We start from the raw sequence: 18,537 nt of genomic DNA, 5'->3' as shown, positions 1-18,537 counted from the left end.
TAAATGGGTCAGCCATATTTTCTTTTGTTTCAATTTTCTGTAGAATCCGCCACTGTGTGCTGCTTGGAACTCTTCCAGCAGATAGCACCACCCTTAAGAGTAAAGATATATCCCGACACGCTCTTGCTATCATCTTGATCTGACTGAAAACTTGAATCAGTATATCCCTCAAGTTTTAAGTCAGAATCACCGTAGACAAGCCACTGATTTTTAGTATTTCTCAAATACTTAAGGATGGTTTTTACAACCTTCCAGTGGTTGCTACCTGGATCAGACTGGTATCTGCTCACTACTCCTAGTGAGTATGCCACGTCTGGTCTAGTACATGTCATGGCATACATTATAGATCCCACTGCCGAAGCATATGGAATTCTATCCATACTCTCTCTTTCTTGAGGGGTTGTCGGACAATCCCTTTTAGAGAGATTAATTCCATGGCCCATCGGAAGATAGCCTTTCTTAGAATACTGAACCTCTTCAGTATTGTATCAATGTATGTGGATTGGGATAATCCAAGTAATCTTCTAGATCTATCTCTATAGATCTTCATCCCTAGGATGTAAGATGCTTCTCCCAAATCCTTAAGTATGCTTCTCCCAAATCCTTCATGGCAAATTGAGATGATAGCCAAACCTTTATTCCTTGTAATGCAGGAATGTCATTCCCGATTAAAAGAATGTCATCCACATACAAAACAAGAAATATGATAACTGAACCATTTGCCCATTTATAAATGCAAGGTTCCTCTTCATTCTTAATGAAGCCATATGTTTTGATTACCTTATCAAAACGTATATTCCAACTCCGTGAAGCTTGCTTTAATCCATAAATGGATTTTTGAAGCTTGCACACTTTAGACTCATCTGCAGATGTAAAACCTTCAGGTTGTATCATATACACTTTCTCTTCTAAATCTCTATTTAGAAATGCGGTCTTTACATCCATTTGCTAGATTTCATAGTCTAAATGTGCTGCTATCGCAAGCACAATCCGAATGGACTTGAGCATTGCCACAGGAGAAAACATCTCATCATAGTCAATACCATAACGTTGACGATAACCCTTGGCAACCAAACGGGCTTGATAGGTCTCTACCTTTCCGTCTGCGCCCCGTTTCCTTTTGAATATCCATTTACACCCTATGGGTTTAATTCCTTCGGGTGGGTCAACTAATGTCCAAACATCATTGACCTTCATGGATTCCATTTCGGATTGCATGGCTCCAAGCCATTTATCAGAGTCATACCTCTGCATTACATCCATATATGTGATCGGATCCTCATCGTTTTCATCAAGTTCGATAGGATCCCTGTCCCGGACCAAAAAACCCTAGTATCTGTCCGGCTGACGTGGTACTCTACCCGATCGCCTTAATGGTGCATTTAATATGGGTTCTGGATCTGATCTAATCAAATCCGACTCATCTGGTTCAGTAGATGGTGTCGGATCTTCTATATGTTGAACTTCCTTAAGCTCAACATTAGAGCTTTTAGTTCCTTCACTAAGGAATTCTTTCTCTAAGAAAACAGCTCTATTGCTTATGAACAACTTTTGTTCTTCAGCAAAGTAGAAGTAATATCCTTTAGTTTTTTTAGGATAACCAACAAAGAAACATTTGTCAGACTTGGGTTCAAGTTTGTCTGTTTTCAAATGTTTGACGTATGCTGGACACCCCCAAACCCTAAAGTGAGAGAGCATCGGCTTACGTACAGTCCACATCTCATGTGGTGTTTTATTTACAGACTTACTTGGAACCTTATTTAGAATGTAGCAGGCTGACTCAAGTGCATATCCCCAAAAGAATATGGGCAGACTCGCAAACCCCATCATGGATCGAACCATGTCTAACAGAGTTCGATTTCTTCTTTCTAATACACCGTTATACTGTGGTGTACCAGGAGGAGTCCATTGAGAGAGAATTTCATTTTCTCCTAGATATGTCAAAAACTCACTGGTGAGGTATTCACCTCCTCGATCTGATCGAAGAGTTTTAATACTCTTTCCAGTTTGTTTTTTACTTCATTACGATATAATTTGAACATTTCAAATGATTCAGATTTATGTCTCATTAAATAGACATAACCATACCTAGAAAGGTTGTCTGTAAACGTAATGAAATATGAATACCCACCTCTAGCATTTGTGCTCATTGGCCCACATACATCAGAATGTACAAGGGTCAATAAATCACTGGCTCGTTCACCTTTTCTGGTAAAAGGTGATTTGGTCATCTTACCAAGAAGACATGACTCACAGGTTGTCAATGATTCACAATCATTAACATTGAGGATTCCCTCTTTACTTAACCTGTTCATCCTGTTCTTGTTAATATGACTTAGCCTATGATGCCAAAGGTAGACATCCGTGACATTATCTATTCTAGGACGCTTACTTGACGTGTACATTACATTAACAGGTTGTGAAAATAAGTAGATGCCATTACAGTAACACCATTCATAATGATATCACAAGAACATTTCTTTATTGAAATTTCATAACCGTTCATGGCCAAAAGGCCTACGGAAATTACATTCAATAAGAATGTAGGACAATAGTGACAATCACTCAAGACAACTACATGAGAATTGAAAACAAGTTTGAGATTTCCTAAAGCTAGAACTGGAACAGATCTTCCATCTCAAACATTCAGGAATCTCTCGCTGTTTTCAAATCTCTCATTGACCAGAAGTCCTTGCAACGAATTGCATATATTAAACGGACTTCCAATATCTAATGCCCAGGTCGAATTATCACATATAGAGAAATTACAAGGTGTTATCATATCAATACCTTGATCAGCAACTGATTGCCCTTTTCTCTTGCTTGGCCTGTTCGGGTCAAGTGAGGTAAGATACTGAGGACAATTTCTCTTCCAATGCCCCTGCTTCTTACAATAGAAGCATTCTGCCAGATTGTGGTCAGCCTTAATCTTTTTGGTCTGACTTTGCTTAGCACGTTGCACCTTTTTCTTTTGATTCTTATTTTTCTTCTTTTCTTTAAAGGTACCACGACCTTTGGACGAACCTCCCACTAAATTCACCGACTCTTTTAGGAGTTGGTGATCCTTCTCAAAAGTTTATAGTAAACCCAACAATTGGTGATAATTTACTACCAGTTTCGTCATATGAAAGTTGGTGAGAAATGGGCAGTACGAACCAGGAAGAGAATTCAGTATAGCATCCTTCCCCAATTGATCATGTAGGGGAGATCCGAAAGTGCCTAGGCCCTCGATTAACTCAATCATGTACAATACATAATCGGTCACCGAAGCCCCATCCTTCATACGTGCGCTGAAAATAGCACAACTAGTCTTGTGCCTTTCAACATCATCAGGAATACCGAAAGATTCATTCAACACTTGAATGATGTCTTCCGGCTGCGCATTCTCAAAATGCCTACTAAACTCATCATTCATTGCAGCAAGCATAATGCAACGGACAGTGATATGATCACTGAGCCACTTCTGATAAGTGTCTCTGACTGTACCCCGTGCATTAGCAGCGGGCTGCTCAGGTGCCGGATCTGTTATCACATAAAGGATCCATTCATGCTCTAGCACAATTTTCAGTTTTCTATACCAATTATTGAAGTTGGGACCTGTCAACTTGTCATTATCCAATAATGAGCGAAGTGACAAATTAGTGGCCATTTCTGTATAAAAGAAAATTTGGCTATTAGTATATGAATTGACTAAACACAGTAGACTTGGACTTTAGTTTAAAGATACTCCCACTATTTTATACAAATTGGTAGCCTCTACCTCCAATTCGAAAAATTACTCCTAATTCTTTAGTGGGCACTAGAACCCAATAGATCGCATATAGGCCCGAGTGTGGCTCGGCTAACCCATATGCACCTATTGGTAGGTTCTAAACCAGTTGCTTCACCAAGCAACTTCTAGTGATAATTTTGCCCTAGGTTCTTCGGCAGGCGTGTGGCGCCTCCACCGAATACCCTAGTCAGGTCCAACCATTAAATGATAGGGTTAAGTCTAATCAACTAATAGACGACCAAGCCCGAGTATGGCTCGGCTTACCTGACCGCCTATTGAAGGTACACTTAACTCATCAGATATTAAATGACAATTCCAATGCTTGATAAGTACCAGGCGTGTCGCGCCTCCAATAATTATCAAAATATTGGACCCATTATCACCCAACTTAATGGGAGGCTATGACCTAGTTATCCCCATAACCATTTCATTTTAAGAACCTAATAATTTTAGAGGATTTCTTAATTAGGATAGATAAGAAGATCCGGTTAGTCTAATTTCTCCCACTGACTTCACCAAATCAGATTAGACTCAAACCGGTTAAGGAGGCACCTAAATCAGTCAAACTGATTTTCCTTATAGGCATGGGCTAACTCGAATCATTAAGTGATCCAATCAAAATGTGATTGACCATGTCAGCCAGGTAAGTGAGATCGGTGGAAGAGATATGCCATTAACTCGACAAAGACGAATCAGTGCGAGTAGCTCTCAATTAAAAACCACCGGTCAAAACTGCCAAACTTACCTTAGACACCGACTGGTTAATCAATTTCGATTTGATTACTCAAATGACTCGGGCTACACCTCTGAGCCTAAATCAAGTTCCATCTTGGTCTAATCAAAGATATGGACTTGATACATCTACAACTATTGTAAATTGATCTAGAATTTTCTTGACCTAATCTAGTTACTACTTAATTAGATTTGATCAATTAATTCTATTTGTCCATGTATGATTCTAACCTTAGGTCTAACCCAATTCTAGGAACTTGATTCAAGCTAATCCATATGCCCAAAGAATTATGCAATGTCAATTAATTGAGTTACAATTCTATTTCATAACACTTAATTCTCAATTAAGTTTAGACTTATGAAAGTTTTGATCATTGCATATTTCTTTTTAATTACATATTAATTACAATCTTTCAGTTCTTAAAATATATTTTCAGATCTGAGTTTTTGTAATTAATCACATGTAATCAGATTTAATTCATGTTTAAGTCATTATATTTAATGTTCATGCATCACATATACATAATAACATGAATTAATACAAACAACATACATCTTATGTATTTATTTTTTCACTTTTATTTTCAGATCTGATTTGTTCATTAAAATCAGAGATCATATGAATCATAAATTTTATTTAGATCTAATCTAAATAATATTATGATTTCAGATTTATTTATGTTACAAATCTTAACACAAACATGCATCATATGCATTCAAAATTTCAGATCTAGTTAATCATGCATAATCAGCAATTAAATCAATCATAAAAAATACTTTAGATCTAATCTAAGCATGCTCATGATTTCAGATTTAATTGCAAAAATTAAAACATAAAAGTTTAAACATCAACCTGGCTCTGATACCACTGAAAGTGGGAGTCTCCACTCCTACATGGGTTCGGTCCTATTAAAAATAGGGTGACACCCATGTATACCTATCAGAGCACGCATCTCTATACGCCTTCGGACGGAGAGCCACGCTTCGTCATACGATCACGCGTGAGAGTTTCCGAAGATCGGTCATAACTCTTGGACCTTTGCTCTGATACCACTGAAAGTGAATCCTAGGTTCTTCGGTGTTAAGCAGGCTGATTTTTTTTTTTAAACCATGGCTGAACCTGATCGGATTGCCTACGTACCCCTTAATAAGGGGGATCAAGCCATACGTAGTTCTTTTTAAGTTTTAAAACGCAGCAAAAAAAACGAATCAAACAATTTAATTCATGCATGCTTACAAGATCAAATCTAGAATTCAGCACCTTAAGAACACGTAGGATTATGCCGGAATCGTTTAAACAATTATGCTAAAACTTTCATACATGATTAACTATCAGATCTGAAACTTAAGAACTCTATTCCGATTAATCTCCGAATATTCATCGAATGGATTCTGGAGATAACTCCGTGAGGAGCCCCAAAGGAGGGTAAAACCTCGGGGAATCAGACCTAGACCCTGACTCCAAAATAAAATATTGATGTGGGATTAATACCTTTTATGATGGAAGAAACTTATGGATCTGATCCTTGACTTCGCAGCCACGCACACGAATGGCCTCTATGAGAAGTACACGTGAAGCCCTAGGTAGATCGTCTTCCGCGGGAGTGCTAGCTCGCGCAGGAACGCAGCAATGGCTGAAGCTTTCTCCTTCTAAACACTCAACCTTTGATTGTTCTTCAAGGAGATGGAGGATGGACGTGAGGAAGAAGGAGAAGAAGGGATGGAGGCCCTCAGAGAATTTTTTCAGAATTTTTTGAAACCTCTAAATATGGTATATATTGAACCCAAGGCATGGGGGTCTTGTATAGCCAAAAGATCCCCCCACGTATCACACCTAATTTAGCCAACTAATTTGGCTGATAAAATTTCCAAAAAATTTTGGTGGTTTGGCAGCTAAGAGGAGATAAACATATCCAAATTTTGTGCATTTTGGATCCCTAAAAGATAAAAATTCATGCGTCCAAAGTTTAGCCGCAGACCACCCTATTTCATGCACCATGCAATCCCTACAAATTAGGAAATTCATCTAAATCTTTCTAGAAAGATTTAAGGCGCCATTTTTATAGAAATTATAGCCCCACGCCTCCTCTCTTTCACGCCAATTTTTGGCCAAAAATAAAGAGGATAGGCATAGAAAATATTGAGAAAAATTAAGGTGTCATTCTTCTCCAATAAGATAAGGATGGGTTCCTAAAATTTAGGGATTCTTCTCCTTATCCAATTCTGATTATTTGGACTCATAATCCTCATCAAATAAGGTCTTCTAATTGATTTGGATCAAGACCAATCCAATTGGGTCAAGTCCCATCAATGGGTCAAGCTCAATCTACTTGGGTTGAACCCAATCCAATTAGGTCAAACCCTGATGCAGCCCAAATTGAATCCTATTCAATTTGGCTCAACCTAAGCCCAATTTACTCAATCAAATTGAGTTCATTAGCAATCTAATTGCTAATTAATCCTCAAATAATTTAATAATTATTTTAATGCAACTTTTGCTTAGGATAATTTGTCAATCGAATTGACCAAATTATTCCTGAATGATTCTTAATCATCAATCAGCCATTTGATCAACCTAGAAACTTCTATGCTGTGACCTCATAGGTTCGAACCTAAGCCGGTAGTATAGGAACGTCTTCCTATACTAATCGATGTGACCATCTAGCAATGGTACCCAACGTCCGGATAGGCCGAATATATGCGAAGCAAATATTCTGGAACCCTGGACTATGGTTACTGTATAATTCAATCCCTTTGACTCCTAATGCCAGGATGACTTAGAGCTCACTGTCAACCTTATAATTAGTACATCCATTATGTAATTAACTTTAGATATCCCGTGACTCCTCACTGGGATTACCCTGGCCAAGGTTTTGCTAAATTAATCACAAGACATTATCTTCTGTTTTCAGAAGGCGTCAATTCCATCTCGACTCACAACTGACTACGCAAGTACTTGACTGCACCCAGTGACCTTCCGTCACTGAATTAGAAATTCAGGTAGTCCGGTACCAAAGTACAGTGAGTTGCTTGCTAGTCACAGGTTGCGATCTCAGGTCAGAGGGCCAAACTTATACCATATCCACTCGGAACATCTCTTGACAGTAGAGCGTTCCGGAATTGGTCACGTTCAGTGAAATGTACTCCTACACTTCACCTATATGGCATACCAGTGTCTCCACAGTCCTTGGTTAAGAGGACAACTAACGTATATGTCACACAACGACCTAATCTCGATAATGTTGTCGTCCTAGTAACAACATATCATTTGGTCGCGAACAAGTTTAAGAACTCAAAGATAAATCCCCCTTTATCATAACATAAGTCCTAAGGACTTCATCATATAAGAGTTCATTTGAAGATGAAATGATGAATAATGCCAAATAATACTTTATTAATTTGTCAATTTATTTACAAAATTCAATCATCAATATGCTGACGATTGACATTTAGGATACAATTCCCAACATCTCAAATATAAGAAAAAAGTACAAATGGAAGAGAATAGGGATGGCAATGGGTCAAATAGGCCATTATCTGTACCCACTCCATACCTGCCTCAAAGCGAGGCAGAGTAGGGTAGGTAGAGTTAGACCGGTTGGGTTGGATGGATTGGGTCGAATAAAGCTACAATTTTTTTTCTTCATATAAATCATTTTTCTCCTCGACGAGAAGGTTTGTGAACACACACACACACATATGCAAGTCGAGTACTGGACAGGTTTTATCATTATCCGCAACTATTGCGGAGCTCTTGTAGTTGGACAAAATCTTCCCCACTAGAATCTTGTCAAACTAGGTCCCAATGGGGTAGAGTAAATTGTCACCCCTAGAAATACCAGAAAAGCCTCATAATCTTTTCCTAGTTGGTCCTTTAATTATCAGTAGTAAATCTATTAATTTTTTGCAAAGATTTGACCTCTCCTACCCCCCCCCCCCTTCAATGGAAAAAAAAGAAGAGGTTTTTTTGCATGTATACCCTTCTAAATATATAAAATTATATAAATACCCTCATAAAATTGCTATTTGCATATATACCATCATTAAATGCTTATTTTGCATGTATACCTTTCTTTTTCTTTTTTTATATATATGTACCTATACTATATAACACCGTTAAAAAATAAATGACTTAAAATTAAAATAACTGAAATATCTTTATGGTTGGACATGCAAAAGAATTATAAGGGTATATATGTAAATAATAACTTTGTGAGGATATTCATATAATTTTTCATATTTAGAAGGGTATACATTAAAAAGATCTATTAAAAAATTGATCAAAAGTCACCTGAAACTTGCCAAGTCTTTCATGTTTCAGTTAGATAGACAAATCAGAAAAAGGCGAAGTCACATTGTCAATTTTCTTTATTTAAGATCTTAACTCGATCAGGTTGGAATATTAGGTGATCATTTTGGTAATGCTATTCTCCATTTGATTTGATATAGTTATCATTATTGAATCTATGACATCTATAGATTCTTTATTATTTTTAAAAGATTTAAGAATATTGAATTTAAATTAATTATAAATGCTTAGATTAGTAAATATTTTTAGTGATTTGTAAATGTTGAGTGTTAGTTTGTTTGTTGAGACAAAAATTTTGTAAAAGCAACATGATTTATTCTAAGAGAATACTAACATAAGATCATGTGACATAATAATATTAATTTTTTTATTATCTTTTTTTATTAAGAACAACTAAATTATCTTTATTGGATTTTGATCAATTTTTATTAAATTTTTTAAGTGTATGATTCCTAAATATGTGAAATTGTATGAATATCCTCACAAAGATGTTTCTTGTGTATATATCCTTATAAAGTTTTTTTTTTGCATGTCTACCTACAAGGGTATTTTAGTTATTATAAATTTAAACCATTTATTTTTTAATAATGTTAGATGGTATGAGTACCTATATAAAAAATAAAAAAGAAGGATATATATACAAAATATGTATTTTATGAGAATATATATTCAAATAGCAACTTTACGATGGTCTTCATGTAATTTTGCATATTTAGGAGGGTACACATGCAAAAAAAATAAAAAAGAAAAAAGAAAAATCATCATGAGTCAATCTTGGGTCAAGTTTGATTAAGCCGCAAGACCCAAGTTTGGCCGCCTTGCCGGACTAATAAAAACTATATCAAGTCTCAACATCTTATGGACTTGGGTGATAGATTTTGTTGGTCTAACTATCATGAATAAAGTAGTTAATGGTAGGTGTATATACACCTCCAAATTGTATCGATTCAAATGTTGTTTCAGGGGCTTGTTAAAATTTTGCAAAATTCTGCCACCCATGGGAAGAAACATGCCAACATGTGTTTTCAGGCTAAAGCAAAATTTCCAAAACAACTTGATCATTCAAAATGAACTACACGTACCACAATCACTTTGGCCACTATGAGCAGGGCTGGACAGGGGTCCAAGAGCAAGATTCATCACATTAGGAAGCTGAGTCGCATGTCAAACTTTCGGACACCCTAATTTAGTCATATGATGCTCGATTGAGATGATCTATTTTTTTATTGGGTATCTTTTCAAGATCTACAATTGGGAGGTTGAATTGGGATAAAATTCTACCATTACTACCCAAAACAGGCTGGTCAAACCGAAAATTTGCTTCTTGGATAAGACTTTAACCGGGTGTTTCTCTCTATTTGATAAGAATTCGGCAGAACGACAGAAGACAAATTTGATATAAAAGTTGAGATCTACCTCCTTAAGATTTTTAGCTTTTTTTTTACCTAGAGATGTCTATTTTAGAAAAAAGAGTTCTACTAGGATTAGTAAGCGAAATCTGACCCAAATTGTATTAGGGTGGACCTCACATTATAAATAGAGGCTATATAGCTCATTTTTTGAAGAATTAATAAGAAAAAGGACTTAAAGCCCTACTTTTGAGATTTCTCCATCTTCTTTTAGTTAAGGCTGCAAATGGGTTATGTGTACCCATAACCCGACCCATTTTGGAGGACCTGTAGGGCCGGGTCGGGTTCTAAAATTGGACACAATCTATTTTTTGGGTTGGGTCTGGGTTTATTGAATTCAGACCCGATCTGATTCGACTCGACCCATTTGAATCTTGGGCAATCTTAAGTTTCCAACTTTGAGGGTTAGCACTAAGTTGATTCACCGTGTGGGTTCAAATTTGAACTATCCAAGTTAAAGTGTGAATTAGTTAAATAACAAATCAAAAAAAATATATAAGTTTGAAATAATTTCTATAAATCTACTACATCAAATCAAAAAGATTAAAATCTCATTGATGATTAAATGAAATACATGAAGAAAATGCTAGGCTTTTTCCTAGCCTTAGCTAAAAGAGATTTAGCTATCCATATGAGATACAAGCATTTTTATAAAAAGGATTAGCATAGAATAAATAAAATAAAGCATAAATCCTTTTTTTTTCTTTCTTCTCTTAAGTTCCCTGGCTTCCTCTCCTTTCCGAATGGCCTCCCTCCTCCTTTTCCTCCACCGGATGGGAAGATCGGAAGAGGAGATGCAGATGGTTGGTCTCCATCCTTCCCTTTTCCCCTCCCTCGCCCGGTTGGCTTCCTTCCTCTTCCCAAATGGCCTCCCTGGATGCCTCCTTGTTCCGTCCCCGGCTCCGTGTCCTCCTCCTCCCTCCTTTTTCTTGCCTGGATGGGAAGATTGGAAGAGGAGATGCAGATGCTTCGCTGCTTCCCTTGGTCTCCTCCCCTCTTCGTTCCGTGTCCTCCTCCTGCCTCCACCGGATGCCCCTCTCTCGTCTCTCCCCGGTTCCTTTTATAGACACCTTCAGCGGTGAGGCTGGGAGATCCGGAAGCAATGCCTGCTGGGAGCGTATGAGACGTTGATGAGATTGGAGGGAGTTGAATCGGCTGAATGGGAAGAAAATGTGAACCGTTGGGATGTTGAGAAGACTTCTCGGCTGGGATTTATTCGCTGGGAACATTGCTGGATGTTGGAAAGTTGAAGATTTGGGCAAACGATCAGCTGGGAACTTTGGATAAACGAAACACTGCCGTTTGGATGTTGAAACACAGCCGAAACCGTTGAAGAAGAAGAACGAGGGAGCTTCGAAAGACCTAGACGCGGATGAGATGCCACGACGCTTGGGAGACTTCACGGACTCTTGGGTTTGTTCCAAAACAGAGGAGATGGGAAGACATTGATGTTGGGAAGTTGCTTGGAAATGGATACTTGGTTTGAGAAGCAATTGAATTGCTTTGGGACTCTCGAGACGGCTCGGGGACGCTTGAAGATGTTGGGAAATCACTTGCTTCAGCCTGTTGACATGGATGCATGGGAATTTTAGGTTAGAAACTGTTGGGTCGCCTCATCACGGATACTGGGGAATTTGTTGAGCTCGGCTGCTGGGCATTGGGCTGAAACCAGCATTATTGAATCTCTTGGATTACTTGTACTCAAACACAAATAAAACATTAATTAATTTTGTTAATAAAGATTAGCTATAATACTAATTAAAATGGTATGAAGATTGTACTTTTGTGCTCTCATCATTAAATAGGTTGGTTAAGACTGTTGGATGTTGTATATTCTTTTGTGGTGAGCTTTTAGGTCTACTTCAGCAGCAGGGAACTGGTACTCGAATTCTATATTCTATCCTTTCTTCGACTCACATCTTTTCTGCTAGTCCAATGATAGTAGGATGCCCACGCATGCGCGAAGCCTCATGCAAACAAGCTTGGAAGCATGCTCTCTACCCTAACCAATTGATTTCTCGAAGGATCCTGAGTTCTCTGGCTCGCCCGAAAGGTTGACAACAGCTGTATGTGAACTGCATAGTGAATTCTATTCACATCCTTTACGATTATAATATCCGACTTATATCTATATTAGGATCGAAAAATGTGATATAAATAATATCCAACTTACATTAGTATCCTTTTGGAATAAATATAAAATGTGGACCATTTTAGCTACTACAAGTAGAATTTGATGTTGATGACTTTGGCGACTACAAGTATTTAGGAAGATCACCATACTAGATATAGACCATTTTAGATACTACGAGTATTCAGAAAGATTATCAGGCTCGATATGGATTACTTTGTCTACTGCAAATATCTCAGAGGATCATCAAACTTGGTGTAGACCACTTTGTCTACTACGGCTAGGGCTGGACAGGATCCAAGAGTGAGATTCACCATATTAGAAAGCCGAATTATATGCCAAACTTCTGTAGACCATAACTTGGTCATGTGATACTCGATTAAGACGATCTTTTTCTGAATTTGGATAACTTTTCGATATATACAACTTGGAGCCAACCCTCTAGGGGTTAGAACGAACCTATATTCCATCATTTGGATCCCAAATTGACCGGTCAAATCAAAAGTTTCTTTTTTAGAAAAGACTTTGGTCAGATGTTATTTTTGAATTCGAGAAGAATTAAACAGAGCAACAGATGGCAAAGTTGATGTAGAAGCTTCCCAATAGAATATTATTTTTTTTAATTATATCTATTAGTCATATTTATTTTTAGAGGTCTAGTCATATTCGAAGTAGGAGAGGAATCTTACCTAAATTGTGAAAGGTAGGGCCTCACTATTATTATAAATAAGGGCTATGTATCTTAGTTTATGGTGTGAATCATCAATAAAAGTAAGAGAGAAATCTGACCTAAATTGTGAAAGGGAGGACCTCACCATTATTATAAATGGGGGTGCCTGAGTGTATGGTGTGAATCGTCAATGAAAGAAAAGAGAACTTAAACCCTACTTTCGCAACTCTTCCATCTTCTTCTAATTTTTTTGCGAGTTTAAGTTGAACGGGTTGAGAAAATTCTTCCCTCTCTTAGATCGGATGAAATTCGTGTCAGAGCTAAATTAGTATCAGAGCCATGCTCTTACTTAATGCAATTCCGACTTGATTTGGTCAGATTAAGTTGGTATCAGATCTTTTATTCTCTATATTTATGAAAGTAACTTGTTATCAGAGCTTCGATCCTCTATATTTATAAGAGCCTTAGTTTATGAATAGACGTGCGAGCAATACAAGCAAACAGGAGAAGGGTTATCCATGCTTAAAGTACATTGAAGTACAAAGATGGGTATGCCTACTAATTTTATCGAGATGGATGGTGAGATGAAGAACATGTCACACAATTAGAGAAAAAGATTGCCGAACTCACTGAGGCCATGTCTTAATTGGCGATGCCTTCATCATAAGCACCAACAACTCCTGTAACAAAACTATCTTACATATCTAGAGATGAAGAACTACTATCTAGCAAAGAAGACCAAGGCTGGAAACCATCTTTAAGCAAAGCCAAGCGGTTCAGTTATGAGGTGGAGAAACAATAATTTCCTCGCCTTCAGTTCTGATTTTGTAGAAATTAAATCTCCTAAACAAGCAAAACCCTGATCCAGGTGGATCGCTCGACTCGATATGGACCACTTTGGCCATTATGAGTAGGATTCCATATAGATCATTTTGGTCATTATGAGTATTCAAAAAGATCACCAAATTTGTTGTAGGCTTATTTGGCTGCTATGGGCAGGGTTGGATAGGGTCGAATCATGTACCAAATTTTTGGAAGTCATAACTTGGTCATACGGCACCCGATTAAAATAATCTATTTTTTTGATGTTGGATAACTTTTCAAGATCTATAACTTCGAATCAACCTTCTAAGGGGTTAAAATGGATGTAAATTCCATTGTTCAAACCCCAAAATTGGCTAGTCAAACCAAATGTCTCTTTTGAGAAAAATTTTGATCAGATGTTTCTTCCAATTTGAGAAGAATTAGGCAAGTGATAAAAGGTAAAGTTGATGTAGAAGCCAAGATCTACCTCCTATAAAATTTTATTTTTTTAATTATTTCTATTCGTCACATTTATTTTTCGAGATCTAGTCCTATTTGAACTAGGAGATAAATTTGATCTGAATTATGTAAGAAAGATCCTCACTACTATTATAAATAGGAGCTAAGTACCTCAATTTATGATGTGGATGATCAAAGAAAGAAAAAAGGACTTAAGCAATATTTTTGCAACTCTTCTATCTTTTAAATTTTTTTTGAGAGATTCGGTTTGAGCAGGTTGAAAGAATTCTTCCCTCCCCAATCAGATCAATATGCTTAATATCCGATTTGTATTGCTTTAGAACAAATATGGATACTAACTTTGGTATTTATTTAGTATCCATATTTATGTCTGTATTTGTTGAAAAATATAGATAGAAATATCAATATATCAGTATACGAGATACGACTATGTTGATGTTTAAAACTCGTTCAAGATTGGTCCAGCTCCATGCTAATACAAACCAAACATAGCTCTAGCATTCTATCACAATAGATGATAGAAAGCTGAGCCCATGGCCCTCAGACGGCCAGCCATTGCCCTCAATCAAAACCAGATATCTCAAACAGAATAATTTCGCAACAATATAGGACTGGGACCATCTCATTTTCACATACTAATGATATGACACCATAAAATTATGGGAAATGGGGGGGCAAATATTGAAGCTCGCTGCACTTAGCTTGTAAGATTCTTCCTTTTATTTTGGCCCAACATGAACACACTGCCACAAAAACTATAACACCAATATCTTCAAAACAAATTTGAAGGCTTTACCTGTACAAATCTCACTTCACATACTGGAGATATGACACCATAAAACTATGGAAACTGTTAGATTTTTATTAAATAATGATTAAAAGTTTTCATACTTAAAATATATATATTATATATATATATATGTTAATAAGGGAGTTTGGCTTGGTGGTTGGTGTGTTGTTTGGGTGGGGATGAGATAACAGGTTCGATTCCCATTCCCTCCTTTTTATTTCGATTCCCATTCCCTCCTTTTTATTTCTATTACGTAAAGCTTGGTTTTCTTGTGCTCGTTGGGATGTTCCCTCCTTGTCCGAGCCGAGCTCGGTTCTCTTGTGCTCGTTGGGCCTGTGCTTGTCCGAGCCGAGGTTCTCTGCAGCCGAGCTTGTCCGAGCCGAGGTTCTCTGCAGCCGAGCTTGTCCGAGCCGAGGTTCTCTGCAGCCGAGCTGTGCCTGTGCTTGTCCGAGCGAAGGTTCTTTGCGCATGTGCTTGTGCTCGCTGGGCCCTGCCCCTGCTCGTCCGAGGTTCTGTGTGCCTGTGCTCGTCCGATCCACCTCAACTAAAGCGCGAAGAGCCGAGGCCGAGGTCGGACCACAGGTGTGATGAGCCCAGAGGAGCCGAGGTCGGACAACGGGTACGATGAGCCAAGAGGTGCGTGGGCCGTGCCTCGCACCCATAGCACGAGGAGCCACGTCGCTTCCTCGTTAGCACCTCTTCGCAACCAACCTCGCATCCGCTGGCCATACTCCCAGTGTTTTTTCAAACTTTCTTACCGATTTTGACCGTTGGATCGGTTTTGGGTCGCGTCTGTCCCGAAGAAGTCTATAAATAGACCTCTTCGGATTAGACAGGATATATATAAAATTGAAAACAGAGAACTTCTATTCTCCCGTTTTTGCTGTTTTTCTTTCAATCAACGGGCTTGCTGCATACTGATTCTGGGTTCGAAGGCTTCTTTGATCCGTGCAAATCATTGAGGCAGAAGGAACAGTGCGAGAGGCTGTTGTATCTCAGGAGTAGAACGCCATCTAAGCCTAGTGCACTGTAAGGCGGCGAAATCTACTTCAAGGAAAGTGACCAACATACCACGCCTCAGCATCTCGGGTTCCATTTTTCCACTTTCTCTATTTATTTTCTCTAAGCCTATTTCTGCCTATTATTTATTGAAGTAGAGTATTATAGATTTAAAATTTTCTGGGACAGTATATTCCCAACATTCTTGAAGTAGATATTCTCCTACATATAATAGGCTAGTACTTAGAGTTACCCCAATGGCCAATGCAAGTGACCCGGTTCCTCCTGAAAAATTTAATGGAAATAACTTTAAGCGTTGGAGACAGAAGATGGAAATCTTCTTAACCACACTTGGGTTATTTTCCATAATCTTTGACTCTCCTCCAAATGAGGAAGAGAATGAACCAGCTAGAACTTGTAATTTGGAGGAATTTAAGAAGAAAGACTACCTGTGTAGGGGAAGGATTCTGTCCTATCTTACTGATCCCCTTTTTGATGTCTACTGCACTTTTAAAACCTCCAAGGAGATTTGGAATGATCTTAATAAGAAATATGGTATCCAAGATGCCGGAATGGACAAATATGCTGCTAGTCAATTCCTGTCTTATAAGATGGTTGACACCAAGCCCGTAGTTGATCAAGCCCATGAGTTAACAGTGATTTATCATGAATTAGGCTTAAGGGGAATGGGAATAACTGAGAGCCTTCAAGTTGCTTGTACCATTGACAAGCTCCCACCTTCTTGGAAAGACTTTGGGTTATCCCTGAAACATAAAACCGAGGATATGACAATGAAAACTCTATTGTCTGCCATTAGGATCCAAGAGCAACACCTTAAGAAAGATAATGAGCAACTCATGAATCCTGAGCTTCTAACCAAGGTGAACTTTGTAGAAGGCTAGAATAAGACCCATAAGTTCAAGAACTCCAAATTTGAAAAGGGTGGACCTAGAAACAAAAGAAAACCTATGAAGCCAAAACATCATATCAATAAGAATGATCGGAAGCCGATTTGCTACAATTGTGGGAAACTCGGTCATATGGCTCGAGTATGCCGGATGAAGAAGAAGAAGTATCAGAACTATGAACATGCGCCTTCTCAACCTGCAAATCCACAAACCAACATGGTGCTATCCAGTATTGGTCCTACTAGTACTGATGATCGGTATGTAACTTTAAGTCCAGAATTAAATTTGGCAATTTGCTCTACCGATTGGTTAGTGGATACAGGTGCGAATGTTCATATGTGTACTGATCATATCCTTTTTACTACTTATCAGGTCCGGAGTGGCCTAACAGTAACTATGGGGAACTCCACCTCGGCACGAGTGCTTGGAACTGGAAAAGTACTTCTAAGGCTTACGTCTGGAAATGTGCTTACACTATTTAATGTGTACCATGTGCCCGATGGAAGGAGGAATCTGATCAGTGGATCTCTTCTAAATAGGAGTGGTTATTCTTTGTTATTTCAATCTAAGAAAGTGATTATAACAAAGAATGGAACATTTGTAGGCAAAGGCTATGAGTGTGATGGCTTGTATGTAATAAATAATGTATCTTTGGATTTTTCTTCTGATAACAATAATAAAATTGTGCTTTCAATATGTTCTTCATCTCTTTGGCATGCTAGATTAGGACATGTGAATAATAATACTATTAAAAGAATGATTAGCTCTGGTTTATTACCTAATGTTTCATTAAATGAAAAGGAAAGGTGCCAAATTTGTGTTCAATCTAAACAACCTAGAAAACCATTTAAAATAGTAAATAGAAATTCAACTTTATTAGAATTAATACATTCAGATGTATGTGATCTAAATGGAACTTTGACTAAAGGGGGTAGAAGATATTTCATTACCTTCATAGATGATTATTCTAAGTATTGTCAAGTTTATTTAATGAAATCTAAAGATGAAGCATTTGAGATGTTCAAGACTTACAAATATTTAGTAGAAAATCAACTTGACAAGAGAATAAAGATTCTCAGGTCAGATAGAGGAGGAGAATACACCTCTAATGACTTGAATGAATTCTGTAGAGTTAATGGAATTCTACATGAAGTTACACCTCCCTATTCACCTCAGTCTAATGGAGTGGCTGAAAGGAAAAATAGGACTCTGCAAGATATGGTAAGATCTTTGCTTGCCAACTCAGGTTTACCTGAGGTTTGGTGGGGGGAAGCAATGCTTACTGCATGTTTTCTGCTTAATAGGGTTCTATTTAAAGGTTCTAATAAATCTCCTTATGAACTTTGGAAAGGAAGAAAACCTAACCTAAATTTTGTAAAAGTTTGGGGTTGTTTGGCTAAGGTTAATATTCCTTTAATCAAGAAAAGAAAATTAGGACCTAATACTTTTGATGCTGTGTTTCTTGGTTATTCTCTTAATAGTGTTACTTATAGGTTCTTAGTCATTAGTTCTGATATTAATGGCATAGAAAAG

At 37.7% G+C, this 18,537-nt stretch overlaps 1 protein-coding gene across 1 annotated transcript; it reads left to right on the top strand.

Moving 5' to 3' along the window:
• Positions 1-16,353: 16,353 nt before the first annotated feature.
• LOC149751006 (uncharacterized) lies at positions 16,354-16,998 on the top strand. Its single transcript, XM_089928268.1, has one exon. The coding sequence runs from the start codon at positions 16,354-16,356 to the stop codon at positions 16,996-16,998; it is 645 nt and encodes a 214-aa protein (XP_089784394.1).
• Positions 16,999-18,537: the final 1,539 nt, after the last annotated feature.

The sequence above is a fragment of the Phoenix dactylifera genome, chromosome 17, assembly GCF_051530095.1.
Source record: "Phoenix dactylifera cultivar Ajwa chromosome 17, Ajwa_hap1_PhDact_Kaust_v1.1, whole genome shotgun sequence".
NCBI lineage: Eukaryota > Viridiplantae > Streptophyta > Magnoliopsida > Arecales > Arecaceae > Phoenix > Phoenix dactylifera.
Note: the sequence above shows the minus strand (reverse complement) of the source record. Positions and strands in the feature narration are given on the sequence as shown.